General features: G+C 36.9%; 1 protein-coding gene across 17 annotated transcripts in view; it reads right to left on the bottom strand.

The window, feature by feature from the left end:
• Window positions 1-20,803, bottom strand: part of SCAF8 (SR-related CTD associated factor 8) — a 218,490-nt gene that overhangs the window by 123,390 nt on the left and 74,297 nt on the right. For 13 of the 17 annotated variants that reach the window (XR_009601677.1, XR_006060662.2, XR_009601676.1 and 10 more), the window contains 6 exons: window positions 19,097-19,253; window positions 17,105-17,238; window positions 15,170-15,314; window positions 13,112-13,180; window positions 9,812-10,030; window positions 7,122-8,580 (listed from right to left, as the gene is read on the bottom strand). Coding sequence is in view for 8 of the 17 variants with exons in the window: in XM_060419857.1 (XP_060275840.1) it covers window positions 7,136-8,580; window positions 9,812-10,030; window positions 13,112-13,180; window positions 15,170-15,314; window positions 17,105-17,238; window positions 19,097-19,253 (2,169 nt within the window). In the remaining 9 variants the exon portion in view is untranslated. Of the gene's footprint in view, window positions 1-6,472; window positions 8,581-9,811; window positions 10,031-13,111; window positions 13,181-15,169; window positions 15,315-17,104; window positions 17,239-19,096; window positions 19,254-20,803 lie in introns of those variants that run through there. The other 4 variants (XM_042253664.2, XM_042253665.2, XM_012183179.5 and 1 more) reach the window with 1 other exon arrangement.

Below are 20,803 nucleotides of genomic sequence, written 5' to 3'. Positions count from 1 at the left end.
CTGTAATGAGAAGGAGTTTTAACATATGGTCAACAGACTATTTGGCTAACAATGCATAAAGTAATATGATTTTAAAAAAATAAAAAAGGCTTTAATTCATATATTGTTAAATACATTCTACAAAAAAAACACTTTCCTACATGAAGCCCCAATAGCTTCACTACTTCAGTTCAGTTCAGTCGCTCAGTCGTGTCCGACTCTTTGCGACCCCATGAATCACAGCATGCCAGGCCTCCCTGTCCATCACCAACTCCCAGAGTTCACTCAGACTCACGTCCATCGAGTCAGCGATGCCATCCAGCCATCCCTTCTCCTTCACTACTTAGAAATCTCTAAATCTTTACTGTGGGTATGACCAGTGCTATGTGATGTGATTATCTCAGAGTTTTATAAGATGGTAAATGCTATCCTCGCCTATCTAAAAAACTCAAAGCAGTTTCAATCACCAGAGAAGGAAAGAACAATTCTTACATAAGTTATCTTTCATACTTTCAAAGATTATTTTATTTTTTAGTACAAGTCTTCTGATTTTACTAATATCCTTACTAATGTGCAAACTGACCCGACTTCAGGAATAAACACAAGACTCATGTCACTAAAAATCAATTGTTCAAAAGCAACTTTTTATTTCAAATAATAACATAAGCAAAATGGTAATTAACTTTGGCAAGATTAGTAGAAACAGAAGACTAATTCACAGATATGGTAAGCACGTTCCCCTGATGTGTGCATCAGGCAGTAATATGGCTGCAATGTTTAGAATCATATGTGCCAAGACTTTGGAAAAGTCACCAAAGACCAGCACCATGACATGCTGTGGGTTAAACCTCAAAAGAATCTAAATGATTTAGTGACTTGAAGAAAACCTAGAATCAGGTTATATATTCTAAGAAAGTAAAATAACTGCAAATTATCCACTGCTACCGAAGACAACAGCTAGCCTCTAGACTACGTGAATTCAAATGAATAAAAGACTAACACTGAATGCTTACTATATATGTGTAATGCTAACTTTACCTATTTCATTTATTTCAAGTCACAAAATATTCCTAATATAGGAGTTTTACACACAAGAAAACTGAGTACTAAGTTTTGGCTAAATACACAGTGTATAACTGGCACAGTTCAGAAAGAAGCTGCCAAAGCCACAACCTAAAATATAAATTTGCAACCTATCACTGGTTCTGCTTTACATGTATTAAAACATTTTCAAGAATAAAAGAGTTCTGAAATTTTATTTAATTTGTGGGAAAAGGTGCTTTCAAAAAGAAATCTTAAATATCAATGCAATACAAATCTGCCTCTGGAGTAGCAAGTTACTTAAAAGTTAACAATATTATGCTGTGGTGCCACTTCAGGAAAAAAACAAATCCTGAAAGCAGAATCTAAGCAAACGAAGCTGAAGTGGACATTCAGCCACTGGAAGAGAAGAAAGTGCCACAGACACTGGAACAATGAAAACAGCAGCTGAGTGTTTCCCTGCAGGCTTTCCGTATTGAAGGATAAGCCTGGTAGGGCTGTTCAAGTTTACATTCTTCTGCACCAAATTTATTTGCCTTTTCTAAAGAGAAGAGGAACTAATAGTTGGTGAGCCTCTGCCGCATGTGTCTGGCACTTTATATACCTCATAGGACTGTCACTGAGGATTACATTATGACGCTAATAAAATCACCCCGGTTCTTCTCACATGGTGTATGTCTATTAAATATTAGCTAATACTATCAACTGGAAAAAAAAAAAAAAAACCAAGACAGCCTGCAGGCTAGCTGTTAAGAAATGATGCTGAGAGAGATGCAATCACTTGGCCAAAGACAGACATCTAGAAATGTTAAAGCCAGTTACAAAAACCCAAAGGTAGTAAGAACTGTGTTCTCTTCAAAGTATTCCAATATTATTAGCCTTTCTCTCTGTCCAGCCTGCTTCCTCAGCTGGTCTTTTACAGAAGACAAAACTTAATGACTCAAGGTATTTAAATGCTGGAAACGACCTTAGAAATCACTAAGCAAAGGAGCAGCAAACTGCTTTCAACAGACAAATCCAAACTGATGGTCTCTGCTTGGAATGATGGGTTAAAAAGGAGGATGGGAGGTGCTATGAGAAGGATGCGAATTCTGAGAAAGGCAGAAAAAATAAGACGAAAAGAGTGATAGCAAGGACAGACATCACAGGCCAACCAAGTTCTACAAGCTGCCACTGCTGTGTAAGTTCAATATGCTCATGAAACGAACTCCTCTATTCTCACTAAACTAAGGGCCCAAGGTCACAAGTTCCAAGTGCGCACTCTACCACCTACTGGGTTCTCGGCTTCTCAGACAGTAGGTCATCCTACTGCCTGAGGCATCTAATGGTTCTCATACAATCTACAGTTAGCCCCCCTAAAAAAAAATAAAGTTAGCCCATTAGCACCATTTCACCCTCTTTGACACCCTACATGTATTTTTTATAAATTACTTGGAATATTTGTTCTGCATTTTGACCAGAACAAGGCAGAATGATTCTAAGTGTCCATATGAGGCAAGGAGCCTCCTGGTGAAAGAGAATGAAGCAGAGCGAAGAAAAATGAGCAAAGCTCATGCCGAAACAAAGCACTGATCACATTAGCTTCTGATGTGCAACCCACATCTAAGTAGTCCTACTAGAAACCTTTCTCCTAATCCCTGGTAAGACTTGCAGTTTTGTTCCAAAGGGGCACTTTCTATAATCAAAGCATTTAATTACATGGTATATAGAGGTATCCTATAACAAGGTTTCAGTTGAGTCAAAATACTTTTATGAAACCATCTCCTATGTACTTCCTTCCATCCCTTTCTTGCTATAATAATTCATTTTTAGATTAACTTGAACGTAAAACATCTGTGATGATGGACTTTTTTATTCATCCGCCAATACCAATTACCACAATTAAGTGATACTTTAAGTGATACATTACTTTATTGAAATAGTAAAAACTCTGTATCACTATTTTATTTTTAAAAAAAAAACCTTAAAAATCTCAAGTGTATGGTACATTAAATATTTACAGATTTTAACATATCTAAAGTGGTAATACATGGAAGGTGTGTGTGTGTCTTTGTGTATGTGTATAAATATCTATCTCCCCAGGAGATTCTGCATTAATAAGTCTGCAGTGACCACCCCTCAACCCCATATTTTCAAAGAGCTCCACAGGTGAATTTGTCACACATTTCCTAAGAAACCTGAGAGAAAGTGCATTTCAAATAGCTTTCAATACCCATGCCCTCTCTTTAAAGTATGCCCCCAAAGAAAACAATCTGGGCCATTAATTTTAAATTCTAGTTTCAGAAAGTTTGCATCAAGGTATCTTATTTTTAAATCTCCCATTAAAAAATGGAGTAACCTGACTTTTTCTAAATTATTTAGAGCCTACTTATGGTTTAAAATGTTTCCTATAAAACCACAGCATCATCAATTAAGGAAACATTTATAATTCTCTGCCACACTGTAGTATTTAAGATTGCTTACATAATTTTAATTTGCCTATCTTAAAAATGAACATACACTTGCTCTCCTCTCCTACATTTAAAGAGTAATATGTTAATGCTTTTCTTTGAAAGAGTTAAAAGCCCTTAAAACATTTTATTAACATAGCACCCAATAATAATGATGAAGGCACATAAGGTATAACAGTTATTTTTAATTGAATGTTATTTTTCTTCACTAAATGTTGTGCCCATCTAAAATATATACAATGACAAAAAGTCAAAAATTTTCCTAAATCATTAATAAGGGAATATATATATATGGAATATATATATATACACACACTTATATATTCCGTATATATATATATATATATATATATATACACATACCAAAGAAATACCATATTTCTTTGATTCTAAGACCCGTTTTACATTTTGACATTCCTGAATTACGAATGCATCTTATAGTCACTGACATGTCATACTGGAAGCATTTTTAAATTTTTGAATGGTACATCTTACAATTAATGGCACCTTAGATCTGATGAACTAACGTTTATTTAAAAAACACTTTTTCAAACTAAAAGAGGCAACTTATTCTTTTAAAATGTAACAAAACTGCCCCATTCCCAAAACAATCCCAAATGTGTCACTCCATAAAGCTGTATTTTGTTTGAGTGAAAAATGGCCAACAAATCTGTGGAAGCAACTAAATTATCAGAACAAAGGAAACTGTCCTGGTAAGAATGTATAGCTTAAATAACAACTGTATTAATTAAATATTATAGGAAGTGATTTCCAGAGTTTTAAGCAAGCAATTTTATACTATTCCATCTTACAATGCTTTCCTAGTATTCTGTCCTCCCTATACAATGAAATAAAATTAAAGTAACATTTCACTGATGATATGCTATAAAGACTACCCTGCTTTAAAAGTAGTTTCTATCTACAATAGAGATGATCACAGTGCAGTATATGCATTCATGCTAACAGAAGCCAATGTTCAATGAAATGTTTAAAGACAAAAAAAAAATTTAAAGATGAATATCTATTAATGTTGCAATCTACTAACACCACAGGAAGCCGTATCATTCTCTATCACAAATAAAAACTGTGATCTCATGTCTGATGTAATTACTGCCTGCAGCAGTTCAAACTATTTTACTGGAATATTTAGGTTACTCCTTGCACATTCTGAATTGCTAGCATTCTAGTGACAGCAGTACTGTGACCAAAAAGGTCAGAAATGTGATAGGTCTTAAGTCAAACTTAGCAAAGTAGGACAATTAACTTTTTTCTCCATCATCTAAAAAAAAAAAATAATCAAAGTATCAGTTTTGGAAATTTGGTATCAGGATGAATAATATCCTTTCACTCAAACATTGCACAACAATAAAAGATAAAGTGAGCATAACTACACATAAATGTTTTTCAGCTGTTTTAAGAGTGTCGCACACTTTGAAGATGGGTCTCGAGGATACAGTACTGACAGCCGATCAGCAAACTTCCACCATCAGAATCTCAAGCTAGGGCAATACTTATACACATTCTGTTTTCAAGTTTGCACATGAAAGCCCAAGGGTGATAAAAAGCTTGAGATCAAAATTCACTGCAAAGTCTCACTTTTTTTGTGGCTACTTAATACAAGTGAATGTCAATTTTAACAATGAAAAATGCAACTAAAGTACTGAATAGTTTGAAAGAAATTCCAGTTAGTATAATTTCCTTAAGGGCAAGACAAATCTTTCCAGAACATTAAAACTTTGTACCAGTGTCACAGTTTTCCCCATTACCCCAAGGAAATGATATGCAACCAACTCAAATTACTGGACTGAATTCAATGACCTTAGAAATAAACATCAGATTTCCATTCTCATCTACTTTTCCAAAAAAAAAAAAAAAACAAAAAAAAACAACAAACCCCAAATAAATAACATACTATTTCTATTTCAGAACACGTAAGAATAAAGAATATTTCTGGCAAGGAACCTTAAAGATCTCTAGATCACAAGAGGTAAGCAAAACCACCCAATTTTAAATGGCTGGTGTATGGCTATCATTTCTGGGGGAAGCTTGACAAGCATAACTGAAGAATTTTAAATGGAACCAATGATGAATTATCAGAAGAGGAAACAAATGACTATTCACGGGACCAAAGGAAAGCCTTCATTAGAAACAAAAAAATAAAACACCAATGGTTTTATATATGTGTGTATATATGTAAAACCCAAAGGAGAAACAATCAGCAAATAAATGAAATGCAAAAGCAAATAATAATAAATATAACAGGAAACTAATCCCCAATTTTTCTGCTACTCGGGTTTACCTTGGAGGCTAATCTGCAACAGTGTCACCCAGAGCCTACAAAACCCATGATGGACACACTGGTTCTGGAATACAAATTAATGTTTTTAAATCCATCAACACCCACAACTCTACATTTTGTGCAATTAAGGAATTCACTTTAGGCAACTGACTAGTAAGTATCAGTAAGTACAAGCACTATCTATGCAGAATAGCAAATATAATGTGAAAGAAAGCAATGCAAGCATTTACGTGAAATTTGGCTCCACGCTAAATCTGACTTCATGCTTAACTGTACTAAAAAAGAACTGCCATACTGTCAGTGTATCTCTTTACAATATTTCTTATTTTACCATCATAGAGGCTAGGAGCTGTAACTATGAGCAATGTCAATTAGCCAAGTTTCTCTAGTTTTCTACCTAGTTTTAAAGAATATTTTATTATCTGAACTATCAACTTTCTATTTTTCTCTGTATGTGCATGAAACAGACATACAGAGAAACAGAAAAATCTACATATGACTTACACAATAAATATGCACAGGTATTACACATATACTAATGAGACTGCATGATTTTTCAGATCAAAGTACATGCTTTTTCCACACATGGTTCTTTTTGTTACTAAGAGTAATAGAAAACTTCTGCAACAACTAAGCACATGCTGCCAATGATCCATGGTTTTAAGAATTTGTAGGTTAAAAAAATACAATTCCTAGAACACTGTTATCAAACAAAGAAGTTTTATTGGCATCTAAAAACAAAGTTCACCCAACATTGAAACGTACTTTAATATTGATGTTGTTTTCTTTTTTTCTTTTGAACTCACTGCAGTATGAGGAACAAATCACAAACACTTACTTTGGAGAAACAGAGACCAGAGTGTAGATTTTACAAAATCACTTTTTAAAATCTCTGTATTGTGCTCCTCAAATATTTAGAGCCAGTCTTTGCATAAAATATCACAGCTTTGTCTATTACCTTAAAATTCTGCAGCAGCCTAAAGATATGGATAAGATATACCATCACTTGCTATTCTGAAATATATCTATTACCATATCCAACCTAATGGTAGTATCTAAAAAAAATTCTTTCTTCCATAGGAAGTCTCTGACAAGCTGTTATTCGTTTCCTTGAAGTTAAAAGAATCAGGGGGCAACATTTATATTTTATCAGAAAAATAAAAAAATGTTTACCTACCATGTTCATATTAAGAACAATGTCTATACAAGTCAGTTGTACAATTATTTTAAGAGAAAGGTGAACATGAACATCAGATTAACTTAATTCTGGCAGACAAAAGTGAACAACTATGGTCCAGTCAGCCATTAATCTATTACAGAGAGATGACAACTTTACAAAATGTATCTTTTACCTACTGAGTGATGATTATGTCCCCTCAGTTTCTGTGCTTTCTACCACTGGTTCACTCTCTATATCAGCAACTGTGTCACTCTTCTTGTTTATTTCACTTGAGGAAGCCAGTTTTTCATACAGTTCAGGATCACTCTGCGCTGGTAAAGGCGGTGGCTGGGCATGTCTCTCAGTATTTTCACCATTAACCTGAGGCACGTTATCACCTTTTCGTTGAGGAGTGGCCCCTTCAAAAATCTCAAAAACCCGAGCATGAGGAGGGGGGATCCAGGTGTTTTGAATTCTATCTCGTCCAAGACGATTCCCATTCATTTCTCTGCAGAAATCAAAATCTCTGTCATCCCTGTCCCTCTGCCTCTCCCAGGGTCTTCTGCGGTCATCAAAATCTCTGTGAACTTCTTGTCCGAATCCTCTGTTCCAAGGACCACTTCGAGGATCAAACCGGTAGTTTCCAGACCGAAATCTACCTCTTTCCTCATGTAAGCCTTTCGGACCGCCATAGACAGGTAGAACTCGATGCTCTCGCTCATCAAAATCTCTGTGCCCCCAGGGCTTCTCTGGATTAAAGCCAAAGTGGTCTCTTCGGCCAAGATGATCTATGCCTGGCCTCACGAGATTCTCCCTGATATCTACGGGAGGTCTTCCAAAATGATCTCTAGCGTCTAACGGAGGCCTTCCAGGACCTTCTCGTGGATCAACAGGTCGTCCAACCACATCCCTAACATCCACCGGGGGAGGTCTGATGGCTTCCCTGGGTTCGATGGGAGGAAACCGGTAATCTCTGTCACCTTCCTGCTGAATGTTCTCATTCCCAAGTGGTATCCTTTTTTCTGGGTTAGGAACATTGTCTACATTTTGTCTTCCAGGAACTAGAAAAGGTCTTTCAGGTGGACTAAAAATATCTCCTGGAGGAAAAGGACCACGGGGTGGTGGATGCAGAGCTGAATCAAGTACTGCTGGGGGAGGGAGTCCCCGCTGGGGTGGAATTCCAGGCTGTATTAATGGGAATCGTGGTCCAGGTGTCTGTGGTATCAGTCCTGGACGAATGTCTAACATTGGCATTGCAGGCATCCTTTGATTAGGAAGATTTAAAGGGGGTAAGTTTTGAGGCCCAGCTGGTGGCTGTGTTCCCAAAAGCCCAGAAGTACTTGGGACACCAGGCGGCTGTACTCCGAGAAGTCCGGAATTATTAGGCATATTTGGGGGGAGCACTCCCAGAAGTCCAGAACTATTTGACACATTTGGTGGCTGTAATCCCAAAATTCCAGAGTTATTTAGAATATTTGGTGGCTGGGGTCCAATCATCCCAGAACTACTGGAAACGTTAGATGGCCGGACTCCAAGAATTTCATTATTACTGGATACGTTTGGTCTTTGGACTCCCAGAATTCCAGAATTGCTTGTCACGTTTGGCGGCTGTCCTAAAATAGCAGGGCCACTCGAAATATCATTTGGAATCACTAAAATGGAAAGGAAAAAAACAACATAATCAATCACCCTGGTGTGAAAAAGAAACACACCATACAGTTCAGTGCCCTACATACGAACCTTCAAGCTGTGAACTTTCAAAGCTGTCAACGTGTGTTCGCGTGCCCAGTCACTAAGCTCATTCACGCGTCTAGCACGGTCACCTGCATGTGCCCCCTCTGTGTACTTCACCTCCCAGTGCTGCATACAGAGGGCAGCACTAGCCCACTCTCCCCCATCTCTTCTCCCTCCTCTAGGTAGTAACACTTCTTGCCTGTTCACTCAAGCCAGCCCCTGTAGGCCAGCTGTTATGCTGCACTACTGTACTTTTCACGGTACTGTACTGTAAGATTAAAAACATTTTCAGTGTTTATTTTTTATGTATTATTTGTGTGCAAAGTATTATAAACCTATTACAGTACAGTACTATATAGCCAATGGTACTGGTTGGGTACCTAGGCTAACTTTTGTTGGACTTATGAATGTGCTCTCAGAACAGAACTCATTTGTATACAGAGGACTTACTTTATTTATAATTATTAATGCTATAATTTCCAGTAGTCAGCTACTTGTATCTCCCCAAGAACCAAGGTACACCAGCTATTAAATAAAAATTAAAGCTAAAATTATAAATATCACACATAGTAAAATTTAAATATGAAAACAAAGTGGAGCTCTTACCTAAAATCTTTACATGAAATCTTTTTAAGTTAAACTAAAATGTCAGGTTTTATACCGATCCTCCACCTTTATTTAACAAAAGCATTTCCAACAGTAGTGTCAATTAAAAAAACAAAAACAAAAAACAAAAAAAAACACTTGCTGCTTTCAAACAACACACTTATCTTCTAGACCTAGCTGAATATCTGGTAGAAGCTCTACCTTATATTGGTTTGTTTTAATCTTTCTGTTGGTATACATATTTTGTGCAATCTTATTCTAATAACAACACATTAAAAAAGTCCCAATAGGCCAAAAAAAGGGAGAAGTCTTACAGAAAAGGTGTCAAAGTATATACTATCCTGAATAGAATGCCAAATTTGTTTTTAATGTAAATTTTAGGAGACAGTGATCTTTTTTTTTCTTTTTTTAAAAGCTGCAATATCCATGCACTGGTTACATATGCATGACACCTCAGAATTAAACACCAATACAGAGAAGTAGTACTTATGATTTAACTATGTCTTTCTGGGAATTTCTTTTTACTTTTTTTTTTTTTTTTACCTGATCTGGTGTTTTCTGCAGAAGAAATCTGGTGATCAATAAGATGAGGTACTTTTTCTTCAGGCTCTGCTTGTTTCGTTGGAGGATTAAAAACATTTCCAGCTGGCAGAGTGGCAGTAGCAAGACTGCTGGCAATAGAACCACCTGGTAAAACAAGGCTACCAAATCCAACATCTTTCACAGTTTCTGGAGTCATAGATAATGGCGGCTGCACTAAAGCTGTTTAAAGAAGGAGAATATACAGTTCAGATTTAATTAGCTAATCAATTAATGTGCCAAGTTAAAATATTAAGCATGACCAACACTGGTCCTGAAGTTTTAAATCACCTCCTTGCCCTTTCTCCCAATTATCTGGTGAGACTGCTCAGTTGACATGTCATATGTGAATTCTCTTCTGGTCCCTTTATTTCATTTATGATGAAAACTAACCTCTGGGAGCCTGAGTGTTTCATTTAATGGCATCTCTGTATCATTGGAAACGACCCTAATGCCGGGAAAGATTGAAGGTAGGAGAAGGGGACAACAGAGGATGAGATGGTTGGATGGCATCACCAACTCGATGGACAGGAGTTTGAGGAAGCTGTGGGAGCTGGTGATGGACAGGGAAACCTGGCGCACTGCAGTCCGTGGGACTGCAAAGAGTTGGACATGACTAAGTGACTGAACTGAACTGTATTACCCAGCACATTATAAATATAGCAACTGATACTCAAAATGATAAATGAGACATCATGAAGAGGCTAAATTATACTTAGAAACCTCTTTTAAAAAAATAGGGTGAAACAATTTTTAGAAATATTTAGTAGAGACAAGTAGAGTAAAATAAGGACCCACCACTTAAAATCATAATTTTTCAAAGATGGGGCTTCCCTCATGGCTCAATGGTAAAGAATCCACCTGCCAACATAGAAGACGCTGGTTCAATCCCTGATCCAGGAAGACCCCACATGTCATGGAGCAACTGAGTCTGTGCACCACAGCTATTTGAGCCTGTGCTCTGCAACAAGAGATGCCGCTGCAACGAGAAGTCCACCTACCGTAACCAGAGAGTATTGCCACAACTAGAGAAAAGCTCATTCAGTAATGAAGAAGACCCAGCACAGCCAAAAGTGAATCAATGAAAACAAAACCGAGTAACTTTCCAAAGATGCCAGTACACGACTATCTAAATGTACAGAAATGATTGGTGTAAACACAAAGACCAACAAATGAGAGTGAAAACCTGCCCAATTCTCTAGAAATTCTAAGTACCAGGATCTTTTACATTCACTACTTTTTGTCAAATGAGGTTAGAAACTCATCAGATTAGAACTACAAATAAAAAGGTGCAAAGATTTTGTTTTAAAGAATGGGTAGACATGCCCTGTCTATGTCACGTATGTTAAAAACTAAGCTAGAGGAATATTAAAACCACAATTGAACAATTAGAAATTCTAGTCAAATTTATGTCACAACATTATCTAGTCATGTACTCTGGGATTCTAAAAAGTGTTTTATCCTCACATTTAACTCCAGACTACCTAGACAACCATTAACACAGAACAAAGCTGTAAAACAGGAATAAAATGACCTGAGATCCCATATGGGAATTGTGAGAACTAAATGAGACAGTGTAAACAATCAAGTGAATATCTGGCATACAATGGTATTTCTATTTTTTCCTTTAATTGATCCCAGATTTTCCAAAATAATTAAAATAAGGAGAAGTAAAATTGGGAGACGGGCTCTTAAGTAAGTAGGATACTGTAAACAGTGAATTCAGAAATGGCTTCTGAACATTTTTCTAATTTTCAGAAAAAAATGAACAGTTCTTCCTAATTAACCAACAGTAACATAAAAAGGATCCTCATGTTGTCTAACAGCACCAGGAGAAAAAGGAGTTTAAAAATATAAGAAAAATGAGTTACAAAATCAAAAGGTAGGCTCTGTATCACATATATTCTCTTTACAATAAAGTCCTTTGGTCCAATATTATGGCAAAAAGCTAAGAAGCTCTCAAAAACTGATAACAGTCATCCCAAAAGGATAGAGCAGTAACATGAAAGGTCTCACTGTACAAAGATGAACAAACTGAACTTCAAAAAGAAAAGTGAATTTAACTATTTGAAAGCATAAATCCATTAATCCATACACATTACTAAAAACGAAGGGGAAAAATGTAGAGGGAAGGGAGTAGAGAAGAAATAAGAGAAATTCTCCTCTACCTTCAGCCACTGGGTATCACGGATAATAGAATTCATTACTCTGAAAGATGGCACTTGTAGTAAAGAATTTAACATCTACCCTGGGTCTCCTGTCCTTCAAGGTAATGAAATATAATTTACAGAACAAATTCTTGCTAAGAAATGTGGAAGGGATCATAAAACTTGGAAGATCACTTTGCAACTAGTAAAAGGTAGATGCTGGCAATAATAATAAAGGATGAAAGCATCAGACGACAATGTGGAAGGGACTGTTAATGACCAGGTCCCACCATCTGAACGTGCTGACCCATTCTGATATCATTAAAAGTGAACAAGAAGGCACTGCGTGCATGGCTCTTGATGTTAAGTAATATCAGTCCACAGAACCCCACTTGCTAGGTTTTCTTACCAAAAAAGCTGAAGTATGTTCTAAACAAGCCTATGGTGCTAAAAACTTTCTATCTGCAGGAGGTTCAAGAAGACAAAAAAACAAATTCGATGCCACAAAGAAGCAAAAAACCCAAACCCATCATTTGGGATCCTATATAGTGAAGTGAGGGATTCCGAGGTGCGGCTGGCGGTAAACAATCTGCCTGCCAGTGTGGAGATGTAAGAGGTGGGGCTCAACCCCTGGGTCAGGAAGGGCCCCGGAACAGGGCAGGGGACCCGCTCCAGTGCTGTTGCCTGGAGAACCCCTTGGACAGAGGAGCCTGGTGGGCCACCGTTCACAGGGTTGAACAGAGTCGGACACGACTAAAGCAACCTAACACACACGCACACAGAAATGAACTTACTTTGCAAAAAGTCAAAGACATGAAGGATTTTTTAAAAAGGGAATGTGGGTGGAGCTGCTCCAGATTAAGACATTTTATACATAAAACAAAACAAAACAAAACAAAGATATGAGAAGTTTTGATTAAAATAAACAATTATAAAAAAATTTTGATCCAATAGAGCAAATCTGAATATGGACTGTCATACAATACTGCTGATTTGTCAGAAATCATTTAACCCAAAATACCAAAAAAATGCAACTGTCTGACAACTTTCAGAATAAAAAAATTAACAATAATTCACAGGAATGAGAATCAACACAATTTTTAATGTAGAAACTCACATGTTGGTACTACTGGCGGGATAGTAGGTGGTGGTACAACAGGGGGTGGAACTGGAGGAGGCATGAAACCTGCGTGGGGAAAAAAAAGACCAACAATAAAAGAACAAGAAAGTTACTTTCTTTTAAATCAAAGATTTAAACAGCTATAAATGAGATTCTACATTCATTATATAATCATTACCACAACCTCATATTTATGAATATATTTTCCGTTTAAATAATTATTTATATATATATAACCTTATTTGACACTTAGTAGGCTAAAAAATAAAAGCACAGAGATCCCTGTCATAAACACATACTATTTATTTACTCATTCGTCTAAATCCTGTGGCACGCTCTATGATACTGAAAAATCAAACATTAATTCAAGCCAGGCAGCCTGTTTCCATGTTAGTTTGATGACTGCATGGGGAGTTAAGCATTGTATTCAAGCTGCTGGTAATATTATATGCAATAATGTCACCTATAAAATATGCTACTCTATTTCTGATATATATATATATATATATATATATATATATATATTCTGTTTATCCACCAGACCACAATATTTGCATTAATTTTGTCTTACTATAGTTTGTTTTGAACACTGAAACAAACCTTAATAAAAATAAGATAGATAAAAAATAAATAGATTTACTATTGGCAGTTTCATGATTTTAAGTATCACATGATCCAACTATAAACCTGCTTCTCTGTATTTTTAAAATACAGAGCTACCATTAAATTCCATTAGAAAAAGTGGCTAAAAATAATGGGGAAAAAACATGATTTTCAACAAACGAATGCAAACGTGTGTATGGTTTTTGAAATACCATGTATTTCTTCTGAGAAAAGAAATCTTCTGAGAAAAGTTTAATTTTCAATGACAAACACAGAAGATATTTTATGAGTAATTCTCTAATATTTAAAATATAAAAAGTTACAGTTCTTACTAAAATCATCAACTTCAAATTATACATTAAACTATAATTTAAAAATTTTACATTACATGACAAATTACAACAGACAATGAGTTTAATTTTTGGTTTTGTTTCCAGTTTTTAGGAACCGTATTCAACAATGGCTAAGGGTTTAAATTACAGAAATCAATTCAGTCATTCTTTTCATAAAACACAAATAATTCATAAAGTTAAAAAAAACAATTTTGAAAAACAACATGTATCATTTGATCCCTTATTCTTCTAAACCTCCCATGATCTAATAATAAAAAGCTCTAAGCTCTCTATATCTCTTACATATAAGCAATTAATTACATTTAATTGATATAGGTTAAGTAATCCATAGTTTTTTACATGGAAACAATGATTTAAGGGCCTTTATGTTTACCAATAATTAATTAGGTCAAAAGAATTACTATAAATTCAATTAGCACTTTAAGACATACTTTGATTTCTAATGTCAAACTGGAAATCTAATAATTTTTAGGATGGTTAATCTACATATTATTAGATCCAGAGTGGCTCAGATGGTAAAGAATCTGCCTGCAATGCAGGAGACCTAGGTTCAATATCTGGGTAGGGAAGATCCCCTGGAGAAGGGAATGGCAACCCACTCCAGTATACTTGCCTGGAGAATTCCATGGACTGAGGAGCCTGGCAGGCTAGAATCCACGGGGTCGCAGTTGCCACGACTGAGCAACTAACACTTTCACTTTTTTCAATCTATATATATTTGATGCACACTTTCTGATAAATGGGTGATAACTGTAGACTTCTATATAAAAAACTTCAACATAAATGTTAAATTATTTTTAAGTATTTGATTTTAAAAGATTCATTTCTTTTCTCTGTCAAATGCTTCTTAAAAGTGTGGTCTGTGAACAACAAGCATCAGCTGGGAACTTGTTAAAAATGCAACTGTCCTGCCCCATTTCAGTTCCACTGATTCAGAAGGTGGCTGGGCCCAGCAATCTGTGCTTCAACACACCCTACAGGTGATTTGGATGTAAGCTCTGGTTTGAGACTCACTGCTCTTATAGCATTTAAACTTCGAAAGAGAACAATTTAAATGACAGAATTCTCAACAGAGTTCAAATACAAGATGAATTCTTACCAGGCGGTGGTTGTGAAGGGTTGAAACTTGCTCGGAGAAAAGGAGGTGGAGGGATTGGACTGAAGCCGGGAGGAGGAACTGGCATTGACACAGGAAATGTTGGTGGTACTAAATTAACCGCAGGCACTGCTGGAGCTACTGGAATCTTGGGGGTAGAAAATAGAAAAGTCCATGCACCATGTTATCCATCTGCAACAATTACATCTTAGGACAACCAAAGGTAAATGATTTCTGTTTCACAGGAAGGTAACGAACATTATCGTATTAAGTTGCTTTATTTTCTCCCTTTCTGTATTCTTACAAGTGAACCTACTTGAAGTAGAAGACAGTATTTTTCAACAGAGTGTATGTGGAGATTGTGAAATCTATCTTATATTCAGGTGATGCAAAAATATGGGCACCTCCTTCAACAGTGAATATCATGCTCAATTTTAAACTGCCATCTCCCACTAAGTTTGTAACACCTAACTATGTTATGCAATCTAATCACCATTAGGAAGCACGTCACTTACTACCAGCTTTAAAATGGCTGCATTTCTCATTAACTTGCTTTCTACTCCTAATCATAAATTCTTTTACTCATAGTAGGTACAATAATTCCCAAATATTTATCTGCATTTTGGCATGGCTGGCTGTATTTCTCTCCTGAAGAAAAGTGAGTCTCTCAGTCATGTCTGACCCTTTGCGACCCCATGGACTATACAGTCCATGGAATTCTCCAGGCCAGAATACTGGAGTGGGTTGCCATTCCCTTCTCCAGGGGATCATCCCAACCCAGGGATCAAACCCAGGTCTCCCGCATTGATTCTTTACCAGCTGAGCCATCAGGGAAGCTCACCTTTCTTCTGAAGTTCACATTATATAAACGGTCTATTCAACACCTCAATTTTGTTGTCCAGAAAGAGTTCAAACTTTCACATGCACAAAACTGAACTCCCTCTGTCCTTCCCAAAACCACACTTCCACAGTCTCACATTCTCAGGTAATGGTAACTCCATCTTTCCAATTTCTCAGACCAAAAACCTTGCCTCTGTTCTTTCTCACACCTCAAATCCAATCATGTGCACTGGTCATTCCATGACAATACACCTAGTACCTGTCAGCTGCTTGCTGACTTCACTGCCATCAGTCTCGTCCAAGCCACCATCATCTTGTCTGAATTGCTGCAGCTGTCTTTTAACTTGTCTCTGCTTTTATCAGTGCCTACTATTCTATTCTCAAAGCAGTTGCCAGTGCAATCCTTTAAAGCCAGATGAAGCCACTTCTTTCTTCAAAATAAGGGGTCCCCCATCTGAGAGTGAAACCAAAGTCCTCCAAGAAGTCTCACTTTCACTAAGCTGCCTCTCACTCACTGTTCTTGCTCATCTGTTTTTCCTGGAACACACCCATAATGTCCCCAGCTGTGGCCTTTGCACTGGTTGTTCCCCCTGCCTCCAAAGCTTTCTTGAGACAGCCACATGATTAACTGCCTCAGCAACTTTAAGTGGTGCTCAAATGTCATTCTGAATAAAGTCTACCCTGTTTTAAATTGTAAACTCCTACTGAGGCACTCCTGACGTCATAGTTGTATACTTCCTTCTCCCTTGCACAGTATCTTATAAACTCACTAATTTCCTAGTTTCTGTCTCTCATAATGAGAACAACTGCTCCAGAAGGGCAGGGATTTATGCCTGTTCTCTTTCCCTGAGGTCTCCCCATCCCAGGTGACTAGAACAGTGAATGTCACAGAGCAGGCATTCAATAAATTTGTTCAGTAAATAAACATTTAAATATGAATTACATCTTACCTAAATGAAAATTTTCAAAATACTTATATTTAATGTTAATCTATTTTGCACAATTTCTCCCCAAGTTTTATAAAATAAAAATGAGTAAAAACAGAAATGTAAAACGACACATCGAACAGTTTAAAAAAAGAAAACATCCAGCACTAACCTGTAACATAGCAACAGGTGGAGGGAAAACCTCTGCCTGGGTTGTGACCACTGTCTCCTTTTCAGCTGGAGGTGGGCTCTGAGTTGTCTGGACCGTCTCTTTAACAGGTTCTGAGCTTTTCACCGTTTCCCATTCTAAACAAAATATTTGAAATTGACTTCCTCTGAGTGGATGCAATTTTTCATTTTCTATTACTATGAATACATTTACTCCAGGTCCGAATGGTTCTTCCTGTACCACGGCTCATTTTCCAGAAGTGTCCACAACTCTAGGTGTTGTGGACAAACTCTATTTGGTTCTGCTGAGATAATTCTGATTAGGATACTAAGGAGTTCGAAACAACATGAGGCGCAAACCAAAGATGCTAAAATATTCAGTCTAGAGAAAACACATAAAAGGGACATAAGAGACTTATCTCCAAGGCTGCCTGATATAAGAGGAGCTAACTTTATTCTACATTTTGTCACAAGGTACAAGGGGAGCCCAACAAGGAAAGCATTAACCCAATATAGAAAAATCTCCCTGAAAATACTGAAAAATTCAAAAGCAGAACAAAGAAGGTCCAACGGGTCCTCTAAAGGTTCTTCATCTCCCTTAGAGTACACCCATCAAAGTTACCAAAATGACCAGTAAGACTGCACATGACCTTTCCACTCTGCCTCTCTGACTTCATTTCCTACTACTCACTTCTCACTATACTCAAGCCATTCTGCTCTTGTGACCATTTAATAGACTTTGCATTCTCTCTGCACGAACCACTCTATCCCAGAAAGCTGCACATCTCAGCCCTCTGAAAATCACTTGCTCCACTAGACCCTCTTCAACCACTTAAAACTGCAGAAGCACCATAATCATGCTGCCTATCCCCTTGCTCTGTTTTTTCTTAGGCCTTACCAACAGTGAAATACTATTAAGTTTGATTACTTTGTTTATTATCCGTTTTCCCCCCACTAGAACATGGGTTGGCAAACACTTACTGTAAGTATTCTAGACAGCGTGGGCCTGTGTTCTCCATTACAATGACTCAACTGTTGTCGAATTTTAAAGTCATATACAATAGGTAAACACAACTGACCATGGCTATGTTCCAATAAAACTTCATCTACAGAACAGGCAGCAGTAAGACTTGGCCCAAGGCCCGCTGTCCATCCCTGTACTTCAGTGTGCACTCTGAGAGGAAGGGTTTATGTCTATCTCACTGCTATAGTCACAGTTCCTAAAATTATGCCTGGCACACAGCAGGAACTGAAATATGCTTTGAATGAGTAAATGTTCTCGAAGAACAGCCATCCAAGTCAGAGAGAGAAGGAAATGGCAAAAATACAACTACTGAAAAAAAGTGTTTGAAAACATGTGCACTGGCCAGAGAACAAAACCACTCTGAAAATTAAGCTAACTTTAGTAAAGGAGCTAAGATGCCAAGAAATGAGGTCTGTCATATTCCAATTCTTTCCCAAGTATCCATTATCCTGTGAATTTTTTAAAACAAACAGACAGATTTTTAAAAGAACAGGTCAGATTATCACTTGGTTAAAAGTTTCCTAGAGCTCCATGAATCTCAACTACAGCTCTCTAAACCAAGGTTCTATTCCTGCCATTCTCAACACAGATACTAATCAAAATATTATAATCTAGGAAGTTTTTTTTTAGAGAAACACCATCCTAAATCCTCAGTTCTCATTTAAACTTAAGTAAATAAAATAGTCTAAAGATCCCTCCATATTGACAATTCTCTCAAAGACTGAAACTTTAGAAAAAGGCATATATAAGAAATGCTACCTTCAGAGTTGTAGAACACTACACTCTGACACTTATGAATAGATCCCAGTAAGCATATATATTGAACAGGGTAATGGTTCATTTTTTTCCCCTCTTGTGTGCAAGGGGGAAAAAATCCAGGAAACACAATTCACCCCATCATGCAAAATGGTTAGCAGTTACAACCCTTTCAGCATACTTTTTAAACAGTAAAACTCCCTGTAGGGTTCTTACCAGTATTTACAGTTTCCTGATCAATCATGCCTCCTTCTGCAAAACCTTCCAAGTCATCCACTTTAACTTTTTCCCACGGTATATACGTAACTCCAAGATCCACATCCCAGAATTGTTTGTATTCTGTTTTCACACCTTTGTTTAAAGCCCAAGCAATCTGTAAGAGAAGGAAAAAAAAGGGTTCATTTATACTATTTAAAAATTAAAAAAGCTAAAACATACAAAATTATAAACTAATGATGTAAATACAAATAAAATTAGTTTCAAAAATCAGCTGGACAAAAATCACTGCTGGAATAACAATAATCAAGGAATTTTTTCCCATGTATTTCCTGATTTTGTCTGTAAAATGAAACCTGCATTAGACAGCGATGGTGTCTGTAATATGGGGTCTATTTCCACTACTTTACTTCAGTTGCTCAGTCGTGTCCAACTCTTTGCGACCCCACGAACCACAGCACACCAGGCTTCCCTGTCCATCACCAACTCCTGGAATTTACTCAAACTCATGTCCATCGAGTCAGTGATGCCATCCAGCCATCTCATCCTCTGTCATCCCCTTCTCCTCCTGCCCCCAATCCCTCCCAGCATCAGAGTCTTTGCCAATGAGTCAACTCTTCGCATGAGGTGGCCAAAGTACTGGAGTTTCAGCTTCAGCATCAGTCCTTACAATGAACACCCAGGACTGATCTCCTTCAGAATGGACTGGTTGGATCTCCTTGCAGTCCAAGGGACTCTCAAGAGTCTTCTCCAACACCACAGTTCAAAAGCATCAATTCTTCGGCACTCAGCCTTTTTCACAGTCCAACTCTCACATCCATACTTAACTACTGGAAAAACCATAGCCTTGGCTAGACGGACCTTTGTTGGCAAAGTAGTATCTCTGCTTTTTAATATGCTATCTAGGTTGGTCATAACTTTCCTTCCAAGGAGGAAGCGTCTTTTAATTTCATGGCTGCAGTCACCATGTGCAGTGATTTGGGAGCCCCCCAAAATAAAGTCTGACACTGTTTCCCCATCTATTTCCCATGAAGTAATGGGACCAGACGCCATGATCTTAGTTTTCTGAATGTTGAGCTTTAAGCCAACTTTTTCACTCTCCTCTTCCACTTTCACCAAGAGGCTTTTTAGTTCCTCTTCACTTTCTGCCACTTCTTAGTATGATCTTAAAATAATACATTCCTCAATATAATCCAAATCTACTTTTCACCATAAAAACCTCAACTTAATTAGATATAATTATTTAGATAAAATCTTATAATCAAGCAATTAGATACTTAGATAATTAGCTAAATAAAATCTTGGTACTCCATGAGAGAAGAGACCACTGACACTTCAGCTTACATAGAGAAACTCTCTGCCATAAAAGGACAAAGCATGGGTGTTATTAACTCCTTTGAAAGTAATTTTAAATTTATTAATTCAGTTACAGAAATTGATAAAATAAATTATCTTCAAAATAGTAGAAATAAAATGTGAATTACAAGATATTAAAAAGGAGACATCAATAGTATAATTATGGGTTAGGATTAGGAAGCACTGGGAAGAAATGAATAAAAGACAAGCTTGATAATGTTCTGCTCATAAAATGGGGTCCTGGTTGACTGAAGAGTACTGTGCGGGTACGATTTCAAAGAACTGCTTGAATAAGGTTTTGTTTGGTTATTGTTTAACTTCAAGCTAATTCAATACTTTAATAATACTGAA

Source organism: Ovis aries, chromosome 8, assembly GCF_016772045.2.
Source record: "Ovis aries strain OAR_USU_Benz2616 breed Rambouillet chromosome 8, ARS-UI_Ramb_v3.0, whole genome shotgun sequence".
Classification (NCBI taxonomy): domain Eukaryota; kingdom Metazoa; phylum Chordata; class Mammalia; order Artiodactyla; family Bovidae; genus Ovis; species Ovis aries.
Note: the sequence above shows the minus strand (reverse complement) of the source record. Positions and strands in the feature narration are given on the sequence as shown.